Source organism: Barbatula barbatula (assembly GCF_947034865.1).
Source record: "Barbatula barbatula genome assembly, chromosome: 1".
Lineage (NCBI taxonomy): Eukaryota > Metazoa > Chordata > Actinopteri > Cypriniformes > Nemacheilidae > Barbatula > Barbatula barbatula.
The window spans coordinates 32522439-32549777 of record NC_136766.1 but is presented as its reverse complement, the minus strand read 5'-3'; the positions used below and the strand labels follow the sequence as shown (position 1 = coordinate 32549777).

Here is a 27339-nt window from a genome sequence, read left to right as displayed (position 1 = left end):
TTACAAAGGTGCCAGAACCATATCTGTATTTTAATGAGCAATATTCTTGAAATTAGCCTCTATGAAAAATATATAGTCCTTTAAAATATTTTTGTTTCAAATTGGTCAAATAAAATGTTGCAATGGTATCGTGTTATATGTGTGTGTATTATCATCGCATTGCGTCATCATTATAAAACACTAGATTGATAACTTTTCTAAAGAGTATGTAAAAGCTTTATATTTGTTAATTTTTATTCAAAATTATAGGCTATATACCATGAGCATGAACTTAAAACTCAACATCCTTCCCCTGTTATATAATAATCATACCTGGTGTATAAAATACGTACAATCTCATGACCTCCCCATGTGTATAGTTGTATGAGAGCAATTTTTCTGTGACGTAATGAGTAATCTGGCCAATCAGCGCCGAGCTGAAGCTGATATTAAGAGAAAGTTTACAGTGAGTGAGGGATACAGCGTTTTTTTCATTCCCAGTGACATTTCCACCTCGTCAGGGATTCAAACGTGACACAAATCTGGACCCACGAGATCCTTTTAATTTATTCAAGCGTGTTTCTTCGCGAGTGGCACAGAAAGGGCTTTACCAGCAGGATATTGATGCGAAGCCAGAAATATTCCGGTAAGTTTTTTAAACATGTTTCTATCCGTATTGTCCAGCAATGCATATGGTGGTGCATATTTATTAACTATAGCCTAAAAATATACAGCCGTTTTAATACTTTTCTGATGGTTAATGTCATTGACAGTCAGGGTTTAATATTGTTGAAATAACTAGACACTATACGTTTCTCTACGTCTCAGTTTATTGAGTTTGTCATATAAAATTGTTCATGTTTCATAGCTGAAAATGAAAAGCGACGTTTGCATCCTAATCATTTGTATTTTTAACATCTGTCACAAACCAGGAATCTCAAGGACTATTAAGTAACAAACACGTTAAAATCATATTTACCAAATAGTTTATTTCTGCTCAGGAATGGGAAATAAACGCTAAAAGGTCAATGCTACCCATTTCGTTGTTGTATGCTACCTAAATCAACTCTTAATATTTTTTTATCAAATTTAACTTCATTTAATGTAGACTATCTTCTATTTTTATGTCATCACCACTTACAATCCTCGTGCAAAAGTATATCGAATTGCTGTAGCACTAAACAAAAGTAGCCTACATTTTTGTGTTTATTTGCGGAGTTTTATTATTGTTTGCTATTGTTTCGCAATTTACAGTTATTTAAAACACATACAAAATCATGTAATGCAAAATAAAAAGCCTCGTCCATTTTTAAAGAAAGCTTGTTTTTTTCATTTCAGTTCAGGATGGATTCATTGTGAAACAGATAAATAAAGTATCAAATAGGCATGGCGAGGTAAATAAATGAAAAAAAATATAGAAAATGGCATGAACACAGAAAAGCCTTCAAAACTGTCAATATGTATACACCTTAAACTAAGCCCGAGTAATGGCCACACATGAAAAGAAATGAAAAAAATGAAACGATAACGATATTTCTGAACACGTATTTTATATTTTACCCTTTTATTGACTCACTCCATTGCCAATGACGTCACTACCATTCCTTCCCCTCCTTTTAAAGTGTTACAGAGGAGATACAGTGTGGCCACTTTGGCCAAGAGCGACACAGCGACAACATTGGGGATTACCTTTCACGAATTGGTATTAGCATTTACTAATCCCAACAGGGCTAATTGCTTTACGTGTAAAATTGCGATCTCCAGGCTTTATGTGATGTGGTGAGTCTGGATGGCCTGGAGGGCGATGCCCCCTCATCTTAAATACACCTCATTAACGCGGTGAGGATTTACAAGTTATCTATAGAAGAAATCAACGGGGTGAATTGTTTCCAGCTAAATTACAAGGGGAATTATGTTTTACATACATCGAATAAATCCTACGTTTTGCGTATAACGTTTCTAAATATAATGAATGAGCCATTATCAATAATTAAAGAGTTAATACGCATGAGCAGTCCAAATAGACCCGTGAGTTTATACAAATAAATAGCATAAATCCAGCTCTCTATTTATTTGTATACATTTGTAATTGTTTTGTTTGTGTGTGTGTGTTTGTGTGTGTGTGTGTGTTTCAACTAGAAACCTTTAGAAAGTTTGTTTGGCCATTGTCCGAACGTGTCATTGGTGTTGAATCACATGAAAGAATATTGGGGTTTTCATACTCCAACAACAACAAAAAAAAAGACTCAACCATGGATAAGAGCTAATTTGTCAAACCATCTTCTGCAGCGAGACTCCGCAGGGCCCATCGGGACAGTATTGTTCATTATCCTTTTCCATTGAGGCTTCTTTTTACTCCTCGGCAGTGTCGTTTGTCTCTTTTTTTGTGACACAGTAAGGGACGCAATGGCTCACGGGGGGCTCTCATTCACCTCTATCGTTTATGGATGAGCTCCGACTTTACTTGACTTTCCACGTGTGGGCAAAAACAAATGCATTGCCACCGTTATTCCAATTTCACGCGCACGTCCGACCCATATCCTCCCATAAATGCATATATTGCGCAGTTTTGAAACCGGGCTGTAAAACTAGTGGACGGTGAAACGATGGCAAACGTGCGGCCACGTGGACAACCTCCACGCTCAGATAAGGTGGCAAAGCGTTGTGTGAGTGCGAGAGTGTCAACAAAAGCACGTGGAGAGTGTTTGCGTTTGTTTTACTGGGACCATTTGCAAGTGCACTTAATGCACAGAGCAAACAGGTTCTCCTTTTGAATCCACGGCTGTCAACAGGTTGCTTTCTTCTATCAGTGTCACGGAGGACCCGATCTCTCGTGCTTTAAAAGCCTCGTGCACTAAACTGTTTACTCAGTAAATCTCGAAAGATTTGGTAAAGATGGACTGTGATTTTCGTAACACCGAACACCCTGTTTTCTGTGTAATTACGTCTTATAAGACATGCACGAATTTCATATTGATTGTAATATTCAGCAACCCTGTTTACATAAACACGTGATAAAATGAACATTTCAATGTAAAGAGGGATGTATAACGTTGCCGTGTTTTAGATTACGCGCCCTATTTATAATGTAAAACAGAAAGGATCGAGGAAACGCAGCGCTGAATTGGTTGAATCACATCCGTTCTGTTTATTTATTATGGTGTGATTTAAGCATTGCGTCCAATAGAAACGAACTGAATACTTCAACTTTGCATTAAGCAATATTGAGTGCGCTTGAGAGGGGGCGCTCAGCATTTACGCGTTCGGACTGCGCCCTGTTTTACGCACTAAGGGCCTGTTTTGTGCTGACAGCGGGTCAGCGTCTCTAATGGGCCGGTTAAGAGCTGCGACCGGGAAAAGACAGCCTAATGCATCATTACTATCACCAATCAGCATAGGTGTGTTCAACCCCGTCTCCCTACGACCCTCTCCCTCTCTCTGTCGTGCGCCTTCACTTTCTCACTCCCTCTCTCGCTCATTCACTCACTCACTCACACACTAACGAGGGAGCACACACACTCTCGGCTCCTGCTCAGCCTTGACATCTCCGCTCACTGTCAATCTGTGTGTCTCCTTCGCAGGGGATCCCCTTTCAGAGAGATTCACGCTGGAAAACTATACGTTTTGAGAAGACACGGTTGGACATCGATTGTTTATTATTTCGTTTTGCTGTTTTGCCTGGAAGGGCTCTGGCGGTGGAGCAGAATGCCTCAAAAAGGTGAGTGCGTTTGCTTAATCCCAAAAAAAACATCTAAAACTTTTTTATTAAATCCATTTCAATAGGGACAAAACACAGTTTTTTCCTCGCTCTTATTATTAAAATTATTGTTCTTGCCTAAGTCAGAAAAATAAAATGGGTAAATATGTTTGCAACATTAAATTGGAGCTTTGCTGATTATTATTTGTTATTTGTTTCCCTGCTTTTCTTATTGTCTGAGATTTTTTATCTATAACAAGAACGTGTTTGGAGTCACATTAGGCCCGAACGGTGTTTTTACGAGTGCGGAAATGCATTGACCCGTTGAGAAAAGGTGTCAGTTTTTTTTCACCAAGTTTCACTTCGAGCTGAAGAACAAGCGAAGCTGCTTTCTGGTTATTTGCATGGTAAAAATCTACCTTTTAAGTGTTTAACGTGATGTTCTTTTTAAACATTTTAAAGTGCAATATTTAGTGACGCAAGAAGCAGTTTGCCCAAGCTGGCTAAATAATCACAAAAACATTATAAACCGAAAATCCTTATTTAGCGAAATATTTAACTAAATAAAACCGTAAACTAAACGAATCGATTGTTCACTTTGAAAACTTTATATTAAGCGTCGCAGTTATTTTAGAATTCAGCAACTATTTAGCCAGGCCTAGTTTTTAAAGTTATTTTACAAGCTACACAACAATTAGTCCATTTTGCGTCTTTAATATTAGCGACAAGGACGCTCAAGCCCCATAAACATTCGCTAAATAAATGTACCTCCAAGGACAAAAGGTTTACCATCTATAGCACTATAAGATGATTACAGCATGTTAATGTCAGATCCTTAAAAACTTCCCACTGCGCCTTTGTAGCGATACAGATGCATGCCTGCATGTGAATGATGTTTATGGAGAACCCCGTTTCCTGAATAAGCATGTTTAATTAAAGCAATTGTAGTTAAGGATTACACAAACGAAAGAAATGCAGATTGGATCCTAGTTAACCTCATAAACAACAACAACCGCGTATTCAATCTTAGATAAATAATTAACAGAGCCTTAAAGCAGAGCTTGCGAATTAAAGTGCACAATACAATTAACGATTGACCGTAAACGCGACGAAAGGCCTTAATCGTCACATTTCACTGTTAGCTGTAAAAGTTATCATTTTGTTGCCTGTTCGCAGTTTCTCGAAATGTTTTCAGAACTATAGCGCTTGCAACTATTGTTATTGTAAAAATAAAAACATTTCAAAAGCAACTCGTCTTCTTAATCGCGTTTCAATGCGAGCTGTAAAGGTTATAACTTTGTTGCCTGTTTGCAGTTTCTTTAAATGTAAAAAAACTGTTGCAAAAATAAAAAACATTTCAAAAGGAACTTAATCTAATTTGATAATATACATTATACGTAAAAGCATGAGTCTTTTCACTTGATATTTATAAATATTCACAATAAACCAAACATTGTGAGTTTGTTTCTCGTCTGTGGCCATGTGGCTACAATTCACACGAGTTTCTAACACGTTTAGATTAAATTGTAAAAGTTCGGAAGGCTGTCGGCCGGCACTTGTTCTCGAGTCCTGGGAAGAGAGCGAATGAAAACAGACACAGCAGTTTTGTTATCGCAGCGTCGGGGGAGAAAACGAAACGAAAGACTTTCCTTCGCCGGGCCCCTTTTTAGCAATCCGACTGAATAGATCCTTTATTGCAATTGTTTTTTTCCAATTGAGCACCCTAGCGGGCTGTTGCATCCTTTTACAACCCCTAACAACACACACCCGTTACACAATCACCTTCGGATATTTATAACGCGAAATTACTTTTCCATTTCCCCAAATCACACAAACAGAAACACACATTGGGGTTCGGGCACCGGGGTCACGGCCATCAGGAAAGTGACAGTGGTGGTCGTGGGTGTATACGTGTGTGTGCACGGTCGGTTGGGGGGCAGGGTGCCCTCGCTTCATTGTGTTCTGGCAAGTATTGGTACGTTTAGTGGGAGGCTGTGTTGCTAGTTGCAGAGGCCGAGTTGTGCTCGCAGGGTTTGGGTATAGAAGGTAAAAAGAAGCGCATTGTTGAGCTCCGGCAGGCTTTGTTAGGACTCTCTCACCCCCTCCCGATCTCACTTTTCAGAGCAGTGATGCGAAGTAGACAGCGTGTGTCACTGTACACTTTTGACGAGAAGATCTAAAGAGGACGAAAATATTTTTACAGACCACCAAGACACTCTCATCCGCGTGCGTGGGACTACATTACATTTCGTTGCTCGACTCAAGATTGCGCACGCATGTGCACAACAACAAACTTACATTTAAAACGTACTTACTCAAAAATACTTCACAAATTGGCATTAAGAATGCTGAAAACAATTAATCCAGTCGAAAAAAATAGGATACAAATGAGCCAATGTTTTATTTTATGAATTTAAAACCATACTGCTAATACTGTAATATGACTTTTTGCTCTAGGAGAGATCTTAATTGTTGCAAAGAAGGGCTAAATTGTTATAAGCTGACAGCAAATCCTGTTAGTAGAATTGTTTTGAAAGTTGAAATTCTGCAGGAAGGATTTTTCCTAAACACACAATCCGCCAGATGACCTACGGTGTAATTTTGAGGTGTATCGGTCGTAAATAAAAGGACGCGTTTGTTGCATCTGCAATCTGGTGATGGACTGATTTCAAACTAACCCTCTTTATTTTCTTTGTCATAAATAGAATACCATAACCAACCCACGTGGGAATCTGGAGTGGCCTCCATGATGCAAAACAGTAAGTGTATTTCTTATCAGACGAAACACTGTGAGACTTAATAACTTTGTCTCTTGGAAATAATAACACCTGCTTTCCAAGAAGTGTTTACGCATTGTTTTTTCCCGGTCTATCTAAATTTTAACTGCGTTGCATATTTAAGAGGGGGGAAATGTGTCTACTTATGATGCGCAAAGTTGAAATATGAAAAAATGAATATTTTGCGCATATCCATTCATTAGCCTTTATTTAAAACATCATATAAAATGATAACAAATCACATTCATTGACATTATTATATTGGTTGTATCATATCATAGCGTACAAATAAAATAAATATTGCTAGTGATCACACATTTAATTGTAGTTCGGTCTGAAGGATTGCTAAAAAATGTATATAAAGGACCTGACAGTGCCGTCCCGAATAATGCATAAAACATATAGGCTATTAATGATATCCGTGTTTATTTCACGAGACAAAAACAATTGCGTTCTTCTGGAAACTGAATAAATACAATAACACCCTGTCGTTTATGCATTTACCAATTGTAAGAAAAACGTCTCATACTGTTATAAGTAAGTAAATTCCAGTGAAAAAATAAAACGTTTGTATAGAAAAATAATGTTCAGGGGATCAGAACAAGATTGGTAGAAATTGTTTGTTTATTAAATTGTTGAGGATCGTGAGATTCGATGCGAGTTCGATAAAAAAGTTATTAAATGAAATTAGAGAGTCGGAGATGAAAGATAAACCTTTATTAATTTTATTCAATTTATTTAACCAGGAAATTTCGGTTTAAAGCTTCAGATTTCGTGTGGATCTCGTCTGGATTCGCCGCTTAGACTTTAGGGAGCGTCGTAATTTACAACATATGCTTCCCCATTAGTAGACAAGCAATAAAACACTCATCTCGTTATTAGCTCCATCGGGTCACATCTACAGTGCTGCGCTGTGGGGAATTACATCGTTATTAAGACTTAACCCCTGAACTTAAAATGATAGGCCAGGTCAGTTTTCTATGTGATGTGACATCGATCAAATGGACACATTTGATAAACGTGCCCGCCTTCTGACCATCTCGAGTCTTTAAAATCCAACTAATCCAGGAATGATTTAAAGATGGAGAGGATGACACTGGATTATTCCAGTATAGATTTGGAGAGATTACCACATGTTTGTTGTACATAACAGTAAAGCTACCAGTGCTTAAATTATGCCTGATAGAATTACAACTTGGTTCATGCTGCAACATCTAAATTCACTTACATTAGTCATCATAATATATCTATGAAGCAACTTCAAATTCTTAAAAAAAGCACTTAACACAAATTTACAGTGTACATGATCGAATTAAAGCCTCTTCAGGATTTTGGATTTCTCAAATTGAGCACAACAGGACTAGTTTGTTACAAAATCCAAACGGTCTGATGGGTCAAAAAAAGGTTTGTCAGTTATAATATGTTTAGAAACCTTCACGCTCTCTTCCTTGGGCCGGCGCGATGCCCCTACAGCTGCAAATAAAACAAAGTCTTCCTCCAAGGCAACACGAGCAGAGTCCACGATTTGATATCCAAATGCAGACAGAAAGGGTCGTTTTATCATGCTACTATTTGTCTGGACGATGCGTTTCTCAAAGGCGGAGCGGTGTCATATAATGTGACAGTCCTGCCACAAGCGCTTCAGCTGATCTTTTCAATGAGCCTGCATGCGTGATCCGAGGCGACCTCCGCCTATTCCCAGAAATTAAGCTCAAACTTGACGTGCAGCTAGCTTTATTCTAAAGACAAATGTCAGAGAGTCTCATCATATTTCCCCCCTCTTCCACTGCTATATTTGGAGCTTATTTATTGCTTAGGAGCTCGTGCTCCTGCAGTCAGAAGCGAGGAGAGCGGGGCAAGAACACACACACACACACACTCCAGGGAGGCTTTCCGTAGTTCAGCATCCGGTTCGGGTTTTTTGGTGGTTCTGAATTGACTTTCACTGGACTTTCTCGACACTTGGTATGTGCATTTGTTTCCCTTCTGAAGCTGATCGGTCATTCTTAACAGAACAATGTATTAACAATGCATTGTGCAGATTGGTATTGTAATGATAGTTACATGGATACTGTCATATGCTTTGTCATTATTAGTCTCTTTATAGGGTGTTTTGTGTTTCGGTGATGGCTCTGTTTGTTTTTAACACTAGTGTCTTTATTAGGGATTTTTTAATCAGGTGCCGTGTCTTAATACTTGGCACATGGTGTTGTCCACACCCGTTCTCGTCAGGACATATGATGTGATTATGAAAATTCAAATGCACTTGAATGGAGTTGTTTTGACTCAGAGGTCAGTCGATTCTGTGCTTGTATTGATCGAGTCCAGTGAATGACATTCAGATGGTCGACTATGTAGGGCATGCTGACCCGTGTCTAACAGCATTCATAATGAATAGGTTACAAAACGTAAAGGTTGACGTGGCTGACGTTTGTGTTTATGTTGTGTATTTAAGTTCACAATACTCACTAAATGGACTCGATGTGAAATTATTTTGTGCAACATTATGAAAATGCATTATATATTATATACATGTTATAACACTATTATTACAGTTGTTCTTACAGTAGTGACCTACATAACATCTTACAAATAACACGAGCACTATTATATGAAGTGTTACTTTGTTTTCCCTTTAATCTGACACATTTAGGCTTAAGGACGTGACACTTTACTCCTGACAATGGGACACCTATTGAAAAAGGTTTTCGGGACGAAAGACGAGCCAATTTGTTATGTCTCCATGTGCCACAGGTCACAGCGGCGTCAACCAGCTCGGCGGTGTCTTTGTGAACGGCAGACCCTTACCGGACTCCACCAGACAGAAAATCGTTGAACTCGCTCACAGCGGAGCGCGACCCTGCGACATCTCCAGGATTTTACAGGTGACCATTTAGAACCATCCGAACGTCTACAAGCTTTGAAAGGTCTTTGTCAATAGTTATGGTTTCAAGTAATTCTCAGTGATTTTATTTACCACATACAATGACCACAGTACAACTTAATTATAAATGAATTACAGTAGAAATAAAACAAACAAATTTCTCAGCAGTGCCACAATAAAATATCATATGTCTATTATACTAATGTCAAGAGTAACTCTGGAGATATCACTAATAACAGGCTGGCTGACAGGAATCGAACATTTCCTTCGAAATTATCCTAGCATTTTTAAGGCATATTTTCTGTGTTCATAGACCCATGATGATGCAAAAGTCCAACTGGACAATAAGAACGTAAGCGTATAATCGTTTGAAGTACATTACATTATTTCCCTTTAGTCGTCAATAATGTATGTGAATTGTGCACATTGTTGTCCATTCAGGTGTCGAACGGCTGCGTGAGTAAGATTCTGGGGAGATATTATGAGACCGGCTCCATACGACCGCGAGCTATTGGAGGCAGCAAGCCAAGGGTAGCAACGCCCGAAGTGGTCAACAAAATAGCACACTACAAGAGGGAGTGCCCCTCTATCTTTGCCTGGGAAATTCGGGACAGACTACTGTCCGAGGGGGTGTGCACCAACGATAACATACCCAGCGTAAGTGCAAAAATGTGCCACCTTCATTTCCTTTTAATAGCTTGAATTCTATTGAAAGCAGCATCGACTGATAATCCTTTTTACACCTTTCAGGTATCATCGATAAACAGAGTCCTGCGCAACCTGGCGAGCGAAAAGCAACAGATGGGGGCAGATGGCATGTACGACAAGCTGAGGATGCTCAACGGGCAGACCGGCACGTGGGGGACGCGCCCGGGATGGTACCCCGGCACGTCTGTGCCAGGGCAACCGAATCAAGGTGAGACCGTCTGAGATTGATAATAAAACGTAACAGCATCATCATGGTTATCAGCAGAAATACAAAAACAATAAGCAACAAAATCACCGAATTCAATACTAAGATTATTTGTTGATTTATTAATATCTTTTGAATTATTAATATTTGAATATACATTTGTTATAATTATTTAATAATACACAATGCAATAATAATTAATAAATAATTTATTATTTATTATTTCAATAACAAAAGTTTTTATAAAAATAAATAAAGTAGTACAATAAAGTGTATTATTCAATTTGATATCAATTTACATATAATCATATATTTTCGTTCTGGTATTATGCTGGAAAATGAAAGAATGTGAATGTTTAAACCATTTGGTTTAATATGTAAATCATTTAGGAGAAACCATATGAGGTTTACATCAGAAAATCTATAGTTCAGGGATTGCGTGCCATTGGCCAGCCCTGAAGAGAAATGGACACTCATTAACCAAAGAGTTAGTGCCAATTAATCCGTAATTCATCAGTCATTTCAATACGGCCTCTGTCTGGGCCTTGGACCTGCGTGACTAGGAAGAGAGTTTTCGACGGAGGTGTCCACGAGGCACCACCTGCCCCCTCCCCCTACTAGTAACTTCCACATCATTTGCACCCCATGGGGAGCAAGAGAAAAGCGCTGCGGGTCCTCAGACAAAAGATGTTTCTGTCACATGCAGGAATTTGTGACAGGCAGAGCTCTGTCCTCTGTAATTGCTCATTAGAGGTCGCTTTGTCTTTTTTTGGGAAAGAACATGCACAGGCTTTTGGTTACAGGAAAAAAGTGAACCTGAATGAATAGTTTGTTTTTAATTAGGTTGATTTAAGCCTTCACAGACTCTTGTGTGTGAACGATCATAAAAAGAAATCTTTGATCCGAAATACTATTTGATACTAAAAAAGTAATACAAACGCGCAAAACTTGTTTATAATATCGTTTAAAACTATAATGTACACCAAAATAAATCTGTAATTATAGATCAATGCAATCTTCTGCCAATTCATAATTCATTACACAAGATGGCTAATTCGTTGTATTTTATATCATCTTTTTTGCGTACATTTTAGTATGACGACTTTAGGTTTAGGAGTGGGGGATATTCATCCTTGTACGATCGCCCAGGGTAAAAATGATAACGAAATACTTGTGCAAAAAAGTTTACGGAATGTTCCAAAATCGGATCAATTTCAGAGCAGCGATGAAGGGAAAGATTTTGTGAAAATTTCTCTTTTCGATCTCGTGATGGTAAAGTATATTTCACAGCAAATACTTTTAAATCTTGACCACCATGTTCTCCTTGAAAAACTTCCTCCATCATCTGCAAATGTGCCGGCATTATCATATTGTTGAATTTCTTGCTGAACTCAGCCACTCAGATCAGCAGGAATCTGATTGGAGAGCCTCTCCGTGCCCTCCTAAAGCGAGCGAGGTCATCTCATGTTGAACGTATAAACCCTAACGGGCATTTAACAGGGCCGGCCTGGGCTTCTTTGATTAATGACAGTGGTGTATAGAGGTTAACATACTGAACTGAAAGCTCTGTTGACTAGATCCTTGTGTCGTACAATGCTGAGCGTTGCACGCCTCTTTTTGTTGTTCCCCATCCGATTGTGCCAGCGGGAGAATTCGGGCCGTCGGAAAAGGGCTGGCAGCTCATCTCTGTCTGCGCAGTTTAATGGTTTCCCTTATTCTGCTGGTATTGTGCCATAGAGAAAAGAGCCTCTCTATTCAAGGGTTGGTGGTCACCTCAATGGGTCCCCGGACACCCATACGGTGAATAGGCCTAAAGACTTTCTATGCATTATACGTGCTGGAGAATGTTGAGGTATTAAACAGTCCAGAGGAGCTTGGGGTTCATTTAACAGATTCTTTTGGAAACTTTGTTATGGAGGCGGTGATATGCGATTGATTGGTTGCATTGGCTACATCTCTTCTTTAAAGTCCTTCATTTAGTATTTGACGTGAACCGGTTTGGCGCAAAACACAATGCCTGATGCCATGTCATAGATTCACAATAAACGTGTGTGAACAGTCGTTTGGTCTCAAAAATGAAAGATCTAACCGCGATGGTGTGTTATTTACAGATGGCTGCCAGCAGCAGGACAACGGTGGCGAGAACACGAACTCTATTAGCTCAAACGGAGAAGATTCGGATGAGACTCAAATGCGACTGCAATTGAAAAGAAAGCTGCAAAGAAACAGAACGTCGTTCACGCAGGAGCAGATCGAAGCTCTTGAAAAAGGTGAGCGTGGTGCTAAAGAATCAGCAATGGCGAGGTCATTGGTTCAATTACTAGAAGCACAAACTAATAACATCTCATCTGGTTGAGGGGCAGAAAATAACTTGTCTTGTTCACACTGGTTTCAGAGTTTGAAAGAACCCACTATCCCGATGTCTTTGCGAGAGAGAGACTTGCAGCGAAAATCGACCTCCCAGAAGCAAGAATACAAGTGAGCTGATATCTTTGCTTTGATAATCGTGTGAAGAAGTTTGTCGAGACAGCTTCTGTGACCGACCTTCTCCGTGCCTGCAGGTGTGGTTCTCCAACAGAAGAGCCAAATGGAGGCGAGAAGAGAAACTGAGGAACCAGAGAAGACAAGCCAGCAACTCCTCCAGCCACATTCCCATCAGCAGCAGCTTTAACACCAGCGTCTATCAGGCCATCCCACAACCCAGCACTCCTGGTAAATGATTTCAGAAGCGCCCTATAACTTCAACAGACCTGTCATGTTGTGACTATCAGGGCGATCCGAATGTGAATACAGTTCCTGGTTCTGTTGAAAACAAAAGACGATATTTTGAAGAATGTGGAAAACCAACCGTTCTTGGGCAACACTGACTACCATAGTAGTTTTATCTTCTATTATAGTAGTCATTGGTGCCCAAGAACTGTTTGGTTACAAAATTCTTCTAAATATCTTTCTTTGTGTACAGCAGAACCAGAAATCTATACAGAGTAAACGATGACAGAATTGTCATTTTTGGGTGAATATCCCTAAGTGGATTATACCATTATTGCCTCATATCTTTAAACAAATGTTTTGCATAAATATAAAATTAGGTACTATTGGTCACCCTTCATGTTTGCTTGCAGGTTTTATAAATATTTATCCAATGAAAAGTATTAAAAACAACTTGTTAATGTAAACAAAACATTTCGTCAACACTAAAGCATGATTCTTCTCCCACCAGTATCCTTTACAGCAGGATCGATGCTAGGCAGACCAGACACGGCCCTGGGCAACGCATACACGGGTCTGCCTCCAATGCCGAGCTTCACTATGGCCAACAACCTTCCTATGCAAGTACGTAACATCTCACACTACAGCTGGTGCCGTTTGATGCTTCCTTAAACCCCGGCCCTGCCCCTCACCAACTATTTCCATATGTTCAGAGGAACAATATATACATTTCTATTCTCTTTCTTATAGCCAAGCCAGACATCTTCCTATTCCTGCATGCTGCCCACCAGTCCGTCAGTGAATGGGCGGAGCTACGACACTTACACCCCCCCTCATATGCAGGCACACATGAACAGCCAATCAATGGCAACTTCTGGTACCGCCTCAACAGGTAGGCAGAATAGTTCATTGTGTACGGCTTGGTGACGCTCATCTTAGATCACTTAGTCGATTTTTCTAGGTATTCATTTAAACCTTTTTTTTGTTCATATATACTGTACATATGGACAAAAGATGCACGACCATTACATTTTACGTGCATGACTTTATTGTATGTATTATTGTGGTTTCACACAGTGTTTTATTTGTAACACTTTTGTTCCTTCAATAATGATTTTTAATACACAAAAAAAAGTTGGGTTATTTCAACCCATCGTTGGGTCAAAAATGGACAACAATTGGTGTTAAATTAACCCAGAACATGGTTATGTTTGACCCAACAACAACCCAGGTTCATTTATAACCCAGAGGTGGGGTTGTCCATTTTTGTCATTTTGGGTTGGAATTTTAAATGATGTGATGATGTAAAAACGCGATGCAATACCTCACAGCAAATATTCAACATTATAATGAAACACTGTATAAAAAAAATCCTTATCAAGTCATTGTTCTCGCAAGAATTCTCAGCGATGGTTTAAGTTGTGTGTCTGTCTTTTTTTGTGTTCAGGACTCATCTCCCCCGGAGTCTCAGTCCCCGTTCAAGTTCCTGGAAATGAACCCGACATGTCTCAGTACTGGTCAAGACTACAGTAAAGAAAAGAGTTACTTCGCCCTGTGACTTCCTCACTGAGAGACTAAGAGAGACAATGGCGCTCTGCAGCAGTATTCCACAAACACACAGCGAAAACTTGTGGCACTAACTTTAAGAATAAAACGTGACGGTTACAGTGACACAACAGAGGATCCCGGGTTTCAAAAAAACTTTAATGGAACACAAACAACAAACCACTGCTTCATCCACACGTTCGATATCCAGTTGTTGTATTTGTAAATGGGCTGTTTATTGATGACCGTATATCAGGACTATGGGTCAGAATCTATACAGTATGCCACCAAGGAGAGAGCGCATCTGTTTGCCGACTTGATTTTTTCACGTTTTTGTTTTTAGAGTAACCCTCTATAAGGACGATGCTCAAGTCAACGTACCCACAAAGGATTCAATTGACTGTGCACAAAATTGTATCTATAAGGAACAACAGCCATTATGTGAACACGTTGCAGTTCTGTGTGTGAGGGTTCGGACCAAAACCTTTGCTTGGTAATCAGATTCGGAGGCTGTTTTGTGTTCGATCATTTATATCTGTAAAGAAAAGGCAAGAAATCTGCAGGCTGTAGCACAAAAATGACTCGTTTGATACTGTTCCATCGTAAGTCTTCTTTGTCCGCAAAATTACACGATATATTCTCATTTTTAATGCCCCGGAAAAATCTATAAATGTTTCACACTGATTTTCATACGTCAGTAAAAGCATTTAGGTCAGGTACAAGTGGTCTATTAGGTATAGTTGTATTATAGTGTACTCCTTTAAATCATTTTGTGAGACTAGAAATATTTAATTCAAATAATTGATTAAAAAAAGCTTGACAGAGTTTTAAAACATACGTGTTTGGCAGTTGTTTACAAGTACATATCAGATTTAACCATTGTTGATTGTAAAACAGACCAAAGCCTTCATATTTCATCGATCACATGACAGTTTTCTCTTTTTTTATTGTTAGTCTTGTGTTGCGACATTTTGTAAAACAAAATATTTTACATTCTAGTAGGCTACACCGGCTTGGAGTATATTTGACTGCGGCTTAATCACGCGGTCCATTATTTATGATCGACGACCATTTGTGGTTTTAGAAAAGCTGTTGACATTCTGCGTTTTGTTGTGTACCTGAAACATCAACACTTGTAAAGGTTTTGTGGCGGGGAGACGCTCGGGAAAACGAAAGGTCTACCCCTGTCTTGCAGATATTTCAATTTAACTTTATTTAAAAGCTTTCTAAATGTATTTTGTGAGAACTATTAAAACAATTTTGTACAGTATTTCTTGTCACACTTTTCTTGTGCTCATCCCCAAAGCCCAATTCCAATATATTACCACCGAGCAAATGACCACAAACTACCTTTAAAGGAGCGAAAACCTCTCCTTTCTCCCACATACCTCATAACCACCAAAGAGCTGGTGAACAAAGACACCAGCCGACTCCACACAACTCAGACATCACAAAAACACAACACAATAGAAACGGCCTACGCCATTCACAACTGCCAGCTCTTGTTTTGGTAGAGTTACGATGGTCTAAAAGGAAGAAAAAAGCGAGTGAGCGTTGGGGGAGGACAGAGAGAGAGAGAGAGAGCGAAGAAACCAGGAGAATAAAGCGGGCCGAGCGAGCCCGGGGTGAGCCGAGAGTGAGATGAAGCGATTGTTTGGCAGAATGAGTTATTTTGCCTCACTTGCTGTCTCAGCGGGGAGCTGGAGGGGGGAACGTCTCCATGTGGAAGTGTTTCAGGGGCTGGTCCTGGTCACTAGCTGGGTCAGGTAGTGGTCTGTGGGATTTTAGGACGACGACTATCGGAAATGTCTCTCACGACACAAACACACACATCCACGGGATAGTAATGCAAGCGACGACGCGGACATTTTAAAAGTTAAGTTTACTTTAAAAGCTCAGATTGGAAAAAATTGTGTTTGAATACTTACATTTCACTACCATCGAGAGAAACACCTTTATTTTTGTGAATGTATTGGTATTGTGCATTTCTGAATTTAAGAGTTTTTATAAATCGAAAAAGTACAAGACAAAACACTTGGTGTTTAGGCGCGAAAATCATTTGTTACGATTGTTGTAACTGTACTGAATACGTCCTGCATACAAAGGCCTTAAAAATGCATAAAAATACCTGAAAAAATTGAAATAAAATAAACGTAATTTCTTGCTTGCATGAAAAACACTATTTTGTTCACTATGTATAAATATCGTTTAAAACACATCGAGGTATGTAAAATATATTACAAAATCTAAAATATACATATTATAATATATAACTATTAAAAATGTCAAAAATTACTTATCAAGACAATATTAAGAAAATAGTTCTTTACGCAAAAATTTAGTTTTTTCTATAACTATCTGGCATAACGGGGCAGCAACAAAGTCAAGAAATGTCATTTCAGCCAAAATGTACAATGGAAGCCAAAAATATAAAGTACATATTTAATACATATGAAAAAGTTAAATAATTGCACCCTGGAAATGCTTCAAGAATATAGCTATGTGCGTGTCTATATTCAATAAAAAAAAACCTGAAAATGATGTGATGATTGGAAGAAAACTATGAAAAACTAAGTTTCGTGGCAACTCCAGAAGCAGAGTGCTAAAAATGACCTCACCGATGCAAAAGAGAGAAACAATGTCTCCAAATCTGAATATATTTCCATGACAACCTCTGACCTAATTCACGGACCTGTCATAAAAACACAAAGAGTGTTGCTGGTGGCACTGATGAGCTCTGAAGTACGGCCTCGTAGATTTGCACTAATGTCTCACTCACTGGTGTCCATCTGTTGAGCGACCGCGGACAATGTGAACGCACGCATTCTTCATTTGGCCCGTGAAAAGAAACAAATACAGCACAAAAGATGTAAAGTATGAAAACGTTTTATGCTTTAATGAATTACACAGATTCATAATTAAGACGACACATATCATTTTTGAAACAACATTTATTGAGCGGATGTTTTTAAGCCAGCTAAGCGTATTAACATTGGTTAGCCGAAACGTTTAGAGATGTGTAAAAGAACTGAATAGATTTCATGGCATCACTGGAGCACTGGAAATCACTTCACCCTGTTGTGTGGTCACTAAATGCAGTGCCGTTCTCATGTAACTATACAACGAGTAGGATTGAAAAGTGTAACTGTGTGTGTACAGGTGTGACCCAGCGTCCGGTGGAGTGAAGCTCCAACACTCCTGCCCTTCAACATCTCACTGGAGGGGGCGGTACCGGAGGTCTGGGAATACTCTAGAAATCTAGGTGCTTGTTGCCTGTGGCAGTGGTGCCACATCCTCCTGCCAGTTCTATTTTACTCACCCGACTCACTGTCTCTGACAGATCTGGAGGCAAATGCAGTCTCTGTAAGAAAGAGAGAGGGAGAGAATGCAAATGAAGAGGCTTTAAATAACGTCCATGGCAAGTGATAAAACAACAAATGGAAATCAGGCTTTACGAAAAGAAAGTGTTGTGGTGCTATGAAAACGGTATATTATGGTGTTTGCATTGTATTTAAATCAACCAAATTTTCGATTGTTATACAAAGTCCTGCTGTTTTTCAAATGAAGGAATTCATACCCGCCATTATTTATGATATTGTGTGATATCGGGGTAGGTTTTGGTGAGGTGTTTCATTTTTTTTTGTAAAACAAAAAGATGATATATTAGTTTATATATATATTTAAAATATTTATTAATTTCATTAGTTTATACTTTATTTGTTGTAAAACTGAATAAACTATAGTTTAACAATGATGTTCATAGTATAAATATAGTTACACGTATCTGCAAAAAACATGGTCACTACATTTTCTTAACACAATTCTCTAGTATGCTTAAAATAATAATAAAAATAAACAACTGGCATATACAAACATTGGGTAAAATAGTATATTTCACACTTCAGTGACACAGATTTCTACAACACATCTGGCCTTTTATTTTTTGGGATAACCCTAAAAGGTGTCATGAAGAAATCAGTTTCAACCTGAGCTTTTGTTATATAAAAGCTTATCATATTCAAGCGAAACTTCCTATAAGTGTCTGAACTGAAGATATCCTTGTTACTGAAATGACAACTTTTATATGACGTAATTGATTGGTTGAACACCGCCTCCACAGAAAAATATCAACGACTACTTCTCTAAGCCCCACCCCCTGGTTCACCATGTACAAATAGTACACACTCCCGCATTTGTGATGATGGACGAACTGGTAACCATCTCAACATATTTTTCGGCAAAAGATTCGCAAACTAAACCGCTGACATGCGCTGTGTTGCGTTTATGTTCGTAAGGCTCAATCACACAGTGCTCTTTTGCGTGTTGCCATGTTCGTTATTAATAAGCAATTTTAAGCTCTCTTGTCCGGTCTTAGATCAAAAAGCCTCGTCATTTGGGTCTTAATAAATGGTCAGATGCGGATTTTGAGATTATTTGGTCTCATAAAATATATAAACATTTAGCATTTTAAGGTTTATTTTCTTCTTGTCCTGCTTATGTTTTCTGTGAAGATCTGGCAAGCCAGTCACTTTAGCGAAGGGCTCTCGAGAGCGGCTAGCCCCGTGTCATATGTGCAAAGTGAGGACTTCTTCACTGTTTTATTGAGAGCACCCAAGCAACAAACATGCGACATATTGTGCAGAGCCTGGTTGTGGAAGGACGCAGTCGCTTCCTTCGGATTCAGATATTAGGAATGCGCGTTTGAAGTTTATTTTGAAAGGCATTCCAGCTCCAGTGTTTGTTCGCTTCATTTCACTGTGGATTCCTTTTTAAACAAGGCTCATGTCCATGCTGGATTTGCAGAGAGACTGAGATTAAAAAGCAATGCCGTGCCGTCAATATTGAAACCGACCGGAATCTTATGTTAGTAAAAATATATGTAAGATGCGTCACTATTGCTTGACTATACGGCAGCGTAGAGGAGGCCGCCAAACAAAACGAAAAATCGTCATCGGAACTTAAGACTGCGTCATTTGCCGGAAATACAAGCCTCTGGTTCAAGCACAGCCGATGAATAACAGAAGATAAATATTAACGTTAATAAGATTGTCAATTTGGATATTTCTTTTAAAGAAGCGCATCGATTCACGTCAGAAGGCCTTTATTAAAACCACGGAGCACCGTGGAGCAGTTTTTCGATCGATGGATGCACTTTTAGGAGCTTCCAAATTTAAAGCTGGGAAGTAAAAAGATTTGTGGCATATCAACTCCGATTGCATTCTTCTGAAAGAAGAAGGTCATATGATGCCTTGAGGGTGTGTAGAACATGGGTAGATCCCTTTGCACATCATCAGATGGAGACACCTGATTTACCTGCCAGCCTCGGCAGTGAAGATCTGCAGACTCAAGACGGGGAGGACATCGCATGTTTACAGCCAGACGAAACCGAGTGTGTGAACACAAATCACATTAGACGCTCGGTCACGCACCTTAAATGGTCGGAGAAGTGTAACTGTTAGTGAAACCCTTCAGGGACGCTGGGCTTTTTGGCAGTTCAGAAAAGTTTGTGTGTAAAGCTACGGTTATGCCTCAGAATCTAACATTTAATAATCTAGTCTCCACCAAACCAAGTGTGATATTTAAAACAAATTGTGTCATCATTTTCTCACCTCATGTCATTGCAAATCTGTATGACTTTCTTTCTTCTGCAGAACACAAAAGAAGATGCTGTGAAGAACGTAAGTGACCTAACAATTTGGGACCTCACTGACTTTATGGACACAAAACCAGCGAGACATTTCTCAAGATATCTCCGTTTGTGTTCCACATTAGAAAGAGTTCTTGCGTGCATATAAATGACATAATTTGTTTTGGCTCACTGTTTGGCAACAACTAGCCACAAGCTCAACAAGTTTGTAAATTCATCTTCCTCATCCTTCGCTGGATTCTCTCACCCCTCAATAGCCTCGACCTTTGTCACTGGGTTGATGTGTATCTCCTAGCGGACAATGCTCTTCTAAAGCACCTATTGTTTGTGGAACAGGAGGTAAGCTGTTTTCCTGAAAGCTCAAGAGAATCCGTCATTTCCGTGAGCCTTTTCCACACGCCTTCAGAAGACTCAGATCTCGAAGCCCTCAAGGCAGGATGGAGCCCGTTCAGGTGGCACACAGGATCAAATTGTCTGAGCTTATCAGGTATTCTGAAGAACATGAGAGGCGAAGTACAGATCGGGGCTTAAGTCAGAGCGGGCGAGTCAAAGAGGGGCCAGAATGAGCATTGCTGTCAGTAAAAAGGAAAATTCTTTGTGGTTTTTAACTGAAAGATTCGATTTGAAGAGTAGCTTTAGCCTTTCAACATGTGTAACAAAAGTATTTTTCTGAGCAAAGTTGTGTTCAAAACTTCTTACCTTGACCCTGATTTGCACCATTAAGTGTATAATATTATTTTATAAGTTAAGAGTCCATTTGCGTCATTTGACTTCAGTCCATGTAATTAAAAGTATGTTAAGTAACCTGCATTTGATGTTTCAAACAGAGATGGACACTAAAGTTACAGATTGCAGCTTTAATTTCCTGAGGAATAAAATAAATTGTCAATCACCAAAGGACGAGAGTGACAATTAGAGTTTGTTAAAACATAATTGTTTTACAAGATTAAGATGCAATATTATAAGATGTCAAGAATCAAGTCATACAACAAAAAACTCATTTTAACATGAATGTTGTTTGATTTGAAAATCATATTTTAGACTTTATTCTCAAAATATTATGACTTTAATCTCGTATTTTACATTATACTTAATATATTATGACCTTAATCTTGTTTTGTTGAAATTATTGTCATAATTTTGACCTTATTCTCAAAATATATTTTGAATGTATTCCTAAAATATTTTGACCTTAATCTCATATTGCTATGACGTTATACTTATACGTTATTTTTCGACTTTATTCTTGTAATGCTGACTTAATCCCAAAAATACTACAACTTTAATCTTGGATTGCTACTATTATAATTCTACTATTTTACTCTCGTACTGTTTTTTCCCTTTTAATTCTCTAGTCTCCAACCAAAAGCCTTGCAACATTCAAGCGGAAAATCCAGAACACTGATCAAAACTCATGACTCGGCTCCCGTATTTAACGTTGGCTCGGAGTAGGTAAGCAAATAAAACATTGTTCTTTAATGTGTCACACCGTCAACACAAAAGCGACAGAACAAAACATGTCCTCATTAGCCCCTTACAAACAACCTTTAACCCATACAAGCTGGACCAATCAATACGAGATGACTAACAGGACTTGAGGCCGACACACTTGATCACGCCGAGCCCCCTAAAGCAACTGTACTCCCATAATGCATTTTCTATTGTATCTACAAAACCATTCCCTGTTTGAGTGGATTATTAAGAGACAATCATTGTCATGAAGTGTTTCGTTCGTCTGCCAGCGACCGTTTCCGCCGACAACTCGCTTGTTGAAAATGAGTTTAAACCACTTCAAGGGGCTCTTGAGAGGAATCTTAAGAGGGCTTTTCTTAAGAGGGTTACATATAACACTCCGCACAGAACAAAACCTTACACCGGTAACAGCTCCGAAGCCCTGCAGCTACTTCCTGATGCTCTTAACAGCACTTGTGAAGAATCACATCAGGACTTAGAGGAGATTGTGTGTTAAAACACTTGTCGGATGAGATGGCGTGTGGTCAAAGGAAGTAATCATATGTACCAAAATGAATCTAAAATAAAATGTATAAAACAGAAATTTGAGCATAAGATAGGAATGACAAAACAATGGTTTTATTACACAAATAAAACCATTAATAAAGTTATATGTCATTTACATTTAAAATAAAAAAGGAAAAGAAAACGTATAAAACACGAATACTTTTTAAAATCATAATTCCAATACATTACAGTAATATGGTTATTACGAATTATTTAATCTTTTTTTGTATTATTGCCTTATTTTTTCGTATTCTATTACTATCTTTATCAAAGTAATATACTATTCAGCAAACCGCAAAAAATAGTGTTAAGACATGTGATGTATAATCTTTGATTTCCCTTCATCAGTATTTCTAGATTTCTCCAGGTAAAACGTTAAATTATCCACGAAAGCACAAACGCTCGGTTTAAACTTGCTCAACACTTTTCATGCAACTTTCAACTACTTTTTTCTTGGGAAAATGGTTGCAGAGCGAAACTTTTAAACTGGTAATGCTGTGGTTAAGCTTCTTCAGATGCAAATGGAGAAGACACTGAAGATTAACTTGGCGACCATCATTACCTCCAACAAAATACACCTTCATTTACCTCTCAACCAGTGTAACATGATTCTGTATAGACGGTATCTGCTGATAGTCTCACATTATGTGCTATTAGTCATCAGCTTTGTTTTAAGAGCATTACAACACAAAGAACAGGATGGAGACTTTAAGACGACACTTCGCACCCAACACAATCTGATCTCGCAAGACTCAACGATGAATCTGTGATCATTCAGTCTGCAGTCCAATGGAATCATTCAAATACGCACAATTACCAAAGAAATCAATAAAGAAGCCCCACGTCTAACCCGCCCCTAAACCTAACGTCAAAGGTGCAAAAGCCGAGTATACTAAAACGCATAAATATCAACGCACACACAAAAAAACGTGTAACTCTTCGTTTTGTGATTTCAGCACTTTTTATGAATTGTGTTTAAACAAGTTCCAAGAACAAGCGCAATTAAATACAGCTCGATTTCATAAGGCCCAGTTGGCAGCCAACGATATTCCAACCATTCGGACAATAATGTGAAGTGATAACTTTTGGCACCCGCGCCATAATTATCACATTACTGCACCGGAATCCTTTTGCAAGTCATTTCAAATCCCACCGGGACACGCAAAGGTAACACACACATCCAGAAACCTGCAACCAGTATCACTCTTGATGCCTTTCCCCCTCTGGTCAGCTGTGTCCACTGCGCTCTCCATCTCTAGGCAAGTGACCGCAGAGGTCAGAAATGAGGGGGGGGTCTGGGGGTAATTTTCAGTGCTCTCTGTTAACTCGTATCTGAAAAGGTGACACAAGAATGGACCCCGGGTGTTGTTGAACGGGCGTCGGGTGTAGGTCGGGGTCTAAAGAGCCCTTGCGGACTGGCTGGATGGGATGTGAATGCTGGGCAGGTGCCCTCCGGGTGAACTGGAGTACATAAGGCGCAGAGGACAAACACATGTAAGTGCTGCTTTCATATGCTATTGGCTCAGCTGAGAGATGAATGCGGCATATGATATGACAGTATTCACCACCTCTGCTTTCTCTAGCGTTCACAAATCCTCATTTAACCCTTTAGCAGAATAGTGGTAACCAACAGAAAGGGACTGTTTCATGAAACGGGAATTAGTTTTGTCTGGTATTTATGTCTTAAAGGTGCTGTTTGTAATTTTCTTGAAGGATCTATTGACAGAAATGTAATATAATACATAACTGTGTCTTCAGAGGTGTAAAAAGACCTTACATAATGAAGCATTGTTATAACGTTAGAATTAGCTATTTCTATCTACATACACCGCGGGTCCCCTTACATGGAATTCGCCATGTTGTTTCTACAGTAGCCCTAAACGGACAAACTGCTCTACAGAGCATTTTTCGTAAATACGTATCTCCTTCGGCAAAGAAGCGGAAACGTGTAGACATCTTAGCCCTGTGTCAGCCACCGTAGCGTTTCGAAAGGGAGGGGTGGAGCGAGCCACTGGTTGCAATTCACAACCTCACCACTAGATGTTCAACAAAATCTCATGGCAAGTCATAACTATTGTATGAGGTTGCAAATATGTATTAATTCATGCAAATCTACTTTGCTTATTTTCATACAATCTTCTTTTATCCCAGTAACTGTAGGACTTCTTGTATTTTTTTAAATAATCGTACGCTTTCTGTAAGATTCAAATTGTATTAATTCACACAAAAAAACCCACAAAATTTCCCCTCCAATGCTGCTTATATTCACTGTATCCATTTTGCAAACCATAAAATGTACCATAAGTGCGGCGAAAAAGTCACATCCACATCAACAAATCCAAAACACACAAGCACATTTCTATGGTTTACTCTCAGGAGTTTACACCAAGCCAAAAGCCATCACGCATAAAGCCCAGGGAGGGAGGGACCCTTCCATTCTGTTCTCCACCTCAACAACAAAAACAAGCCCCCCAATCCCTCCCTTCCCCCAAACCAGAAGAGGGGTTCACACACAGTTTAAACACATTACGTGCGGTAGCAAAGAGGTCGGCGGCGGGTTACTGTGCCACCTCCTCTGCGGGCCTGACCGGGCGGGCAGGCGTCGGGCACCCCTGACTCGCACTCCATGCTGCACGTGTGGTGCGTGCTAGTTTGTGTGAGAGACAGTAGGAGTCTTTTCCCCACATCTAATAGAATACAAAAAAGGAAGTGATGCGGCTACAAACGGAGGTGTGGGACTCAATCACTCGGCCCAGTAAGAGCATCCCAGAAGCTTAGGAGAAGTGTGAGCATTTGTGCGAGTGTGACAGCGAGCTAAAGGCTTCTGCTGTCAGCCGTCCCTGCTCTTTATTCGTGTGCAGAGCCGTGAGGAAGGAGCTAATGAGCCGGCAGGTATTTCGAACCATCAGGACGACACGGGAGGAGGAACACTAGCGAAGGCATGAAAGAGAGAAAGTGGGGAGAGTACGACGGAGGAAAAATATTTATTTTAGGAAAACGGCAGATAAAGAAGAGGTTTGTGTGGATGACTTGGCTTCCGCGAGACTGACGGGGAAAGGCTGCAGATTAAACAAAAGGAGAACTTTGTGTAAGAGTGAGCGAGAGAGAGAGAGAGAGAGAGAGAGAGAGAGGGAGAGAGAGAGAGTGTGTTTAAGTGCTTCGTAGTGTGTTAATGAATTGGGGGTGTAATCCATCACAGGTTGTAACTCTTCACAAGAAAGAGTCCCTTTAGCCGAAAGGACAGCACTTGTGGGGACAAAGAGGGGCATACTGAAGACTTCATACTGCAGGCCTGGAGAGGGGTTGCCGTTAGTTACCCCCTCCCCATTCAACCAAAATCTGCACTTCAAAAGTCATAATTCTGACCTTAACCAACAACACCGAGGCGACTGGGATGGCGACTACCGGCCAAAAGGTGCTTGTTGGTCCGCTGTGTTACCCATAAGGTAGCCATGTAGTTTAAAACTTAAATCCTGTGTGTTGACATGGATGCTTGAGTTCTCTGGCTCTCACATCACAGCAGATTTATTCTAAGTGAAGAGGCTCTCGAGTTGTTTGCGGTCGCACTTGTGTGGGGCCTGGACCTCACATCACTATTAGGACCGAGAGCCCTCTTATGCATCTGAAGCAGCTATTAAGAGGGCTAATAAAGCGCAGCTTAAAGGGCAAGTTCACCCAAAAATGAAAATTCTGTCATCATTTACTCACCTTCTAGTTGTTCCAAATCTGTATACATTTCAATGTACGGACGAAAACAGAGAAGGATATTTGGAAGAATTTTTGTAGTAGGAAAAATTACTTTTTAATTGTTTTGTTCCGTTGAACCCAAAAGAAGACATTTTGAAGAATGTAGGACAGCAAACAGTTCTGGGGCACTTTTGACTCATAGTTTTTTCTACTATGGGAGTGATTGGATTAAGGGAACCAACTGGTGAAAATAACGAAAACATTGGTTTGCGGATCCCGGACACACCAAAGTAAAGATTTTTTTGCATTCTCTCAGTCTTTCACATTACTATTGGTGACTAAATAATCCCTGCGGTTTGTTTCTGTTAAAATTCAAAAGACACTGGACTAAAACGGCCTCAATTTTTATTCAAGGCTAAATAAAAGCAAAACTGGAGCCATCTTTTATTTGGGGGGGGGGCTGTATGTAATTTGAAATCATCTGACCGAATGAAAACACTTCTGTCGAAATGAAAGCATTAAAACAGCCTAAAGACAACCATCTCCTTTCAGGACTAAAAACCCTTCTGTCCACCAGCGAGAAGAAAAGAGAGATAAAGAGAAGCGGCGAGACAGAGAAAGTGCGAGTGCTTGGCTACAGTTTGCGCTGTGCAATTGAATTTCACACAATATGAGGCACCAAATGACATGTAAATCATGAACAGCGTCCGGCTTGCTTTTCTACGACAGAGTTAAATACAGGAGGTGTTAGAGAAATCATACGGCCGCTCCGGAGGGCCAGGCAAGAGAACAGCGGGGACACTGAAAGGTCTTTCTCGAGCTCCGCTGAACAGCCAATCTGGCGCTTGCACGCACGAACCATTGCTTCGAACCCTGGGCCGCCACAATGAGGACAAGCCCCGTAATTGTGTTTGTCCACCTGGGTATAAAATAAGCATTCTGGCGACGTACCGCTGGCTTGCTGAGGCGGTGAGCCCTCCGCGCAGGGGAGCAGACATGAGTGGATACACTTCATTACCCGCTAGATTCTCCCTCCAATTACCCCTAAATAAATACACACAGCCCACTGGCAACAACAATGACATACAGCCCGAGCGGAGAATGAAGTGAGTGTGGATCTGACACGTATGCGTATCTGTCTGTGGATTGAAATGTGAACATATTCTCATTTATTATTTAGCAAACACATTAGATGAATGCAGTTAAAGGGACGGTTCCCCTAAAAATAAAAACTCACGGTGATATACTCAACCTCACCGTATCACCGTATGACTTTCTTTCTTTAAAAGAAGCTATTTTCAAAACCATTGACTTTCATTATATGGACACAAAACCACTGCCACATTTCTCAAAATATCTTCTTTGGTGTTCCACAGAAGAAAGAGTGATTCTTGGTGGAAACATTGGAATAAAACAAAACCCCCAGGAAATGAGGCGAGGAATCAGCATGTTTCTGTGGTAGTGGAACCGAAGGGGCATTTA

General features: G+C 39.7%; 2 protein-coding genes across 11 annotated transcripts in view; one reads left to right on the top strand and one right to left on the bottom strand.

Annotated features, from left to right (window-relative positions):
* The first annotated feature begins 460 nt into the window (after positions 1-460).
* On the top strand, positions 461-15773 carry pax6b (paired box 6b). Of its 10 annotated transcripts, XM_079482430.1 has the most exons (13): positions 461-625; positions 3561-3697; positions 6382-6435; positions 9208-9338; positions 9651-9689; positions 9779-9994; positions 10088-10253; positions 12362-12520; positions 12646-12728; positions 12812-12962; positions 13471-13583; positions 13710-13851; positions 14407-15773. In XM_079482430.1, exons 2-13 carry the CDS (start codon positions 3685-3687, stop codon positions 14490-14492), a joined length of 1353 nt encoding a protein of 450 aa, XP_079338556.1. In that variant the 5' UTR covers positions 461-625; positions 3561-3684; the 3' UTR covers positions 14493-15773. The 10 variants fall into 10 exon arrangements, with proteins under 10 accessions (XP_079338556.1, XP_079338558.1, XP_079338563.1 ...); XM_079482432.1 differs by lacking the exon at positions 9651-9689; XM_079482434.1 differs by lacking the exons at positions 461-625; positions 3561-3697 and adding an exon at positions 5699-5902.
* A 1602-nt stretch (positions 15774-17375) lies between these two features.
* Positions 17376-27339, bottom strand: part of elp4 (elongator acetyltransferase complex subunit 4) — a 48885-nt gene continuing 38921 nt past the window's right edge. The window contains exon 10 of the mRNA XM_079450199.1: positions 17376-17865. Coding sequence (XP_079306325.1) covers positions 17755-17865 — 111 coding nt within the window. The 3' untranslated portion in view covers positions 17376-17754. The remainder of the gene's footprint in view (positions 17866-27339) is intronic.

What these genes read in the sequence shown, in the direction of transcription:
- pax6b (XM_079482430.1), top strand. An exon ending in CCAACGATAACATACCCAGC is followed by an intron (nt 9,995 to 10,087) that starts GTAAGTGCAAAA and finishes TACACCTTTCAG; the next exon opens with GTATCATCGATAAACAGAGT. An exon ending in TCCCAGAAGCAAGAATACAA is followed by an intron (nt 12,729 to 12,811) that starts GTGAGCTGATAT and finishes CCGTGCCTGCAG; the next exon opens with GTGTGGTTCTCCAACAGAAG.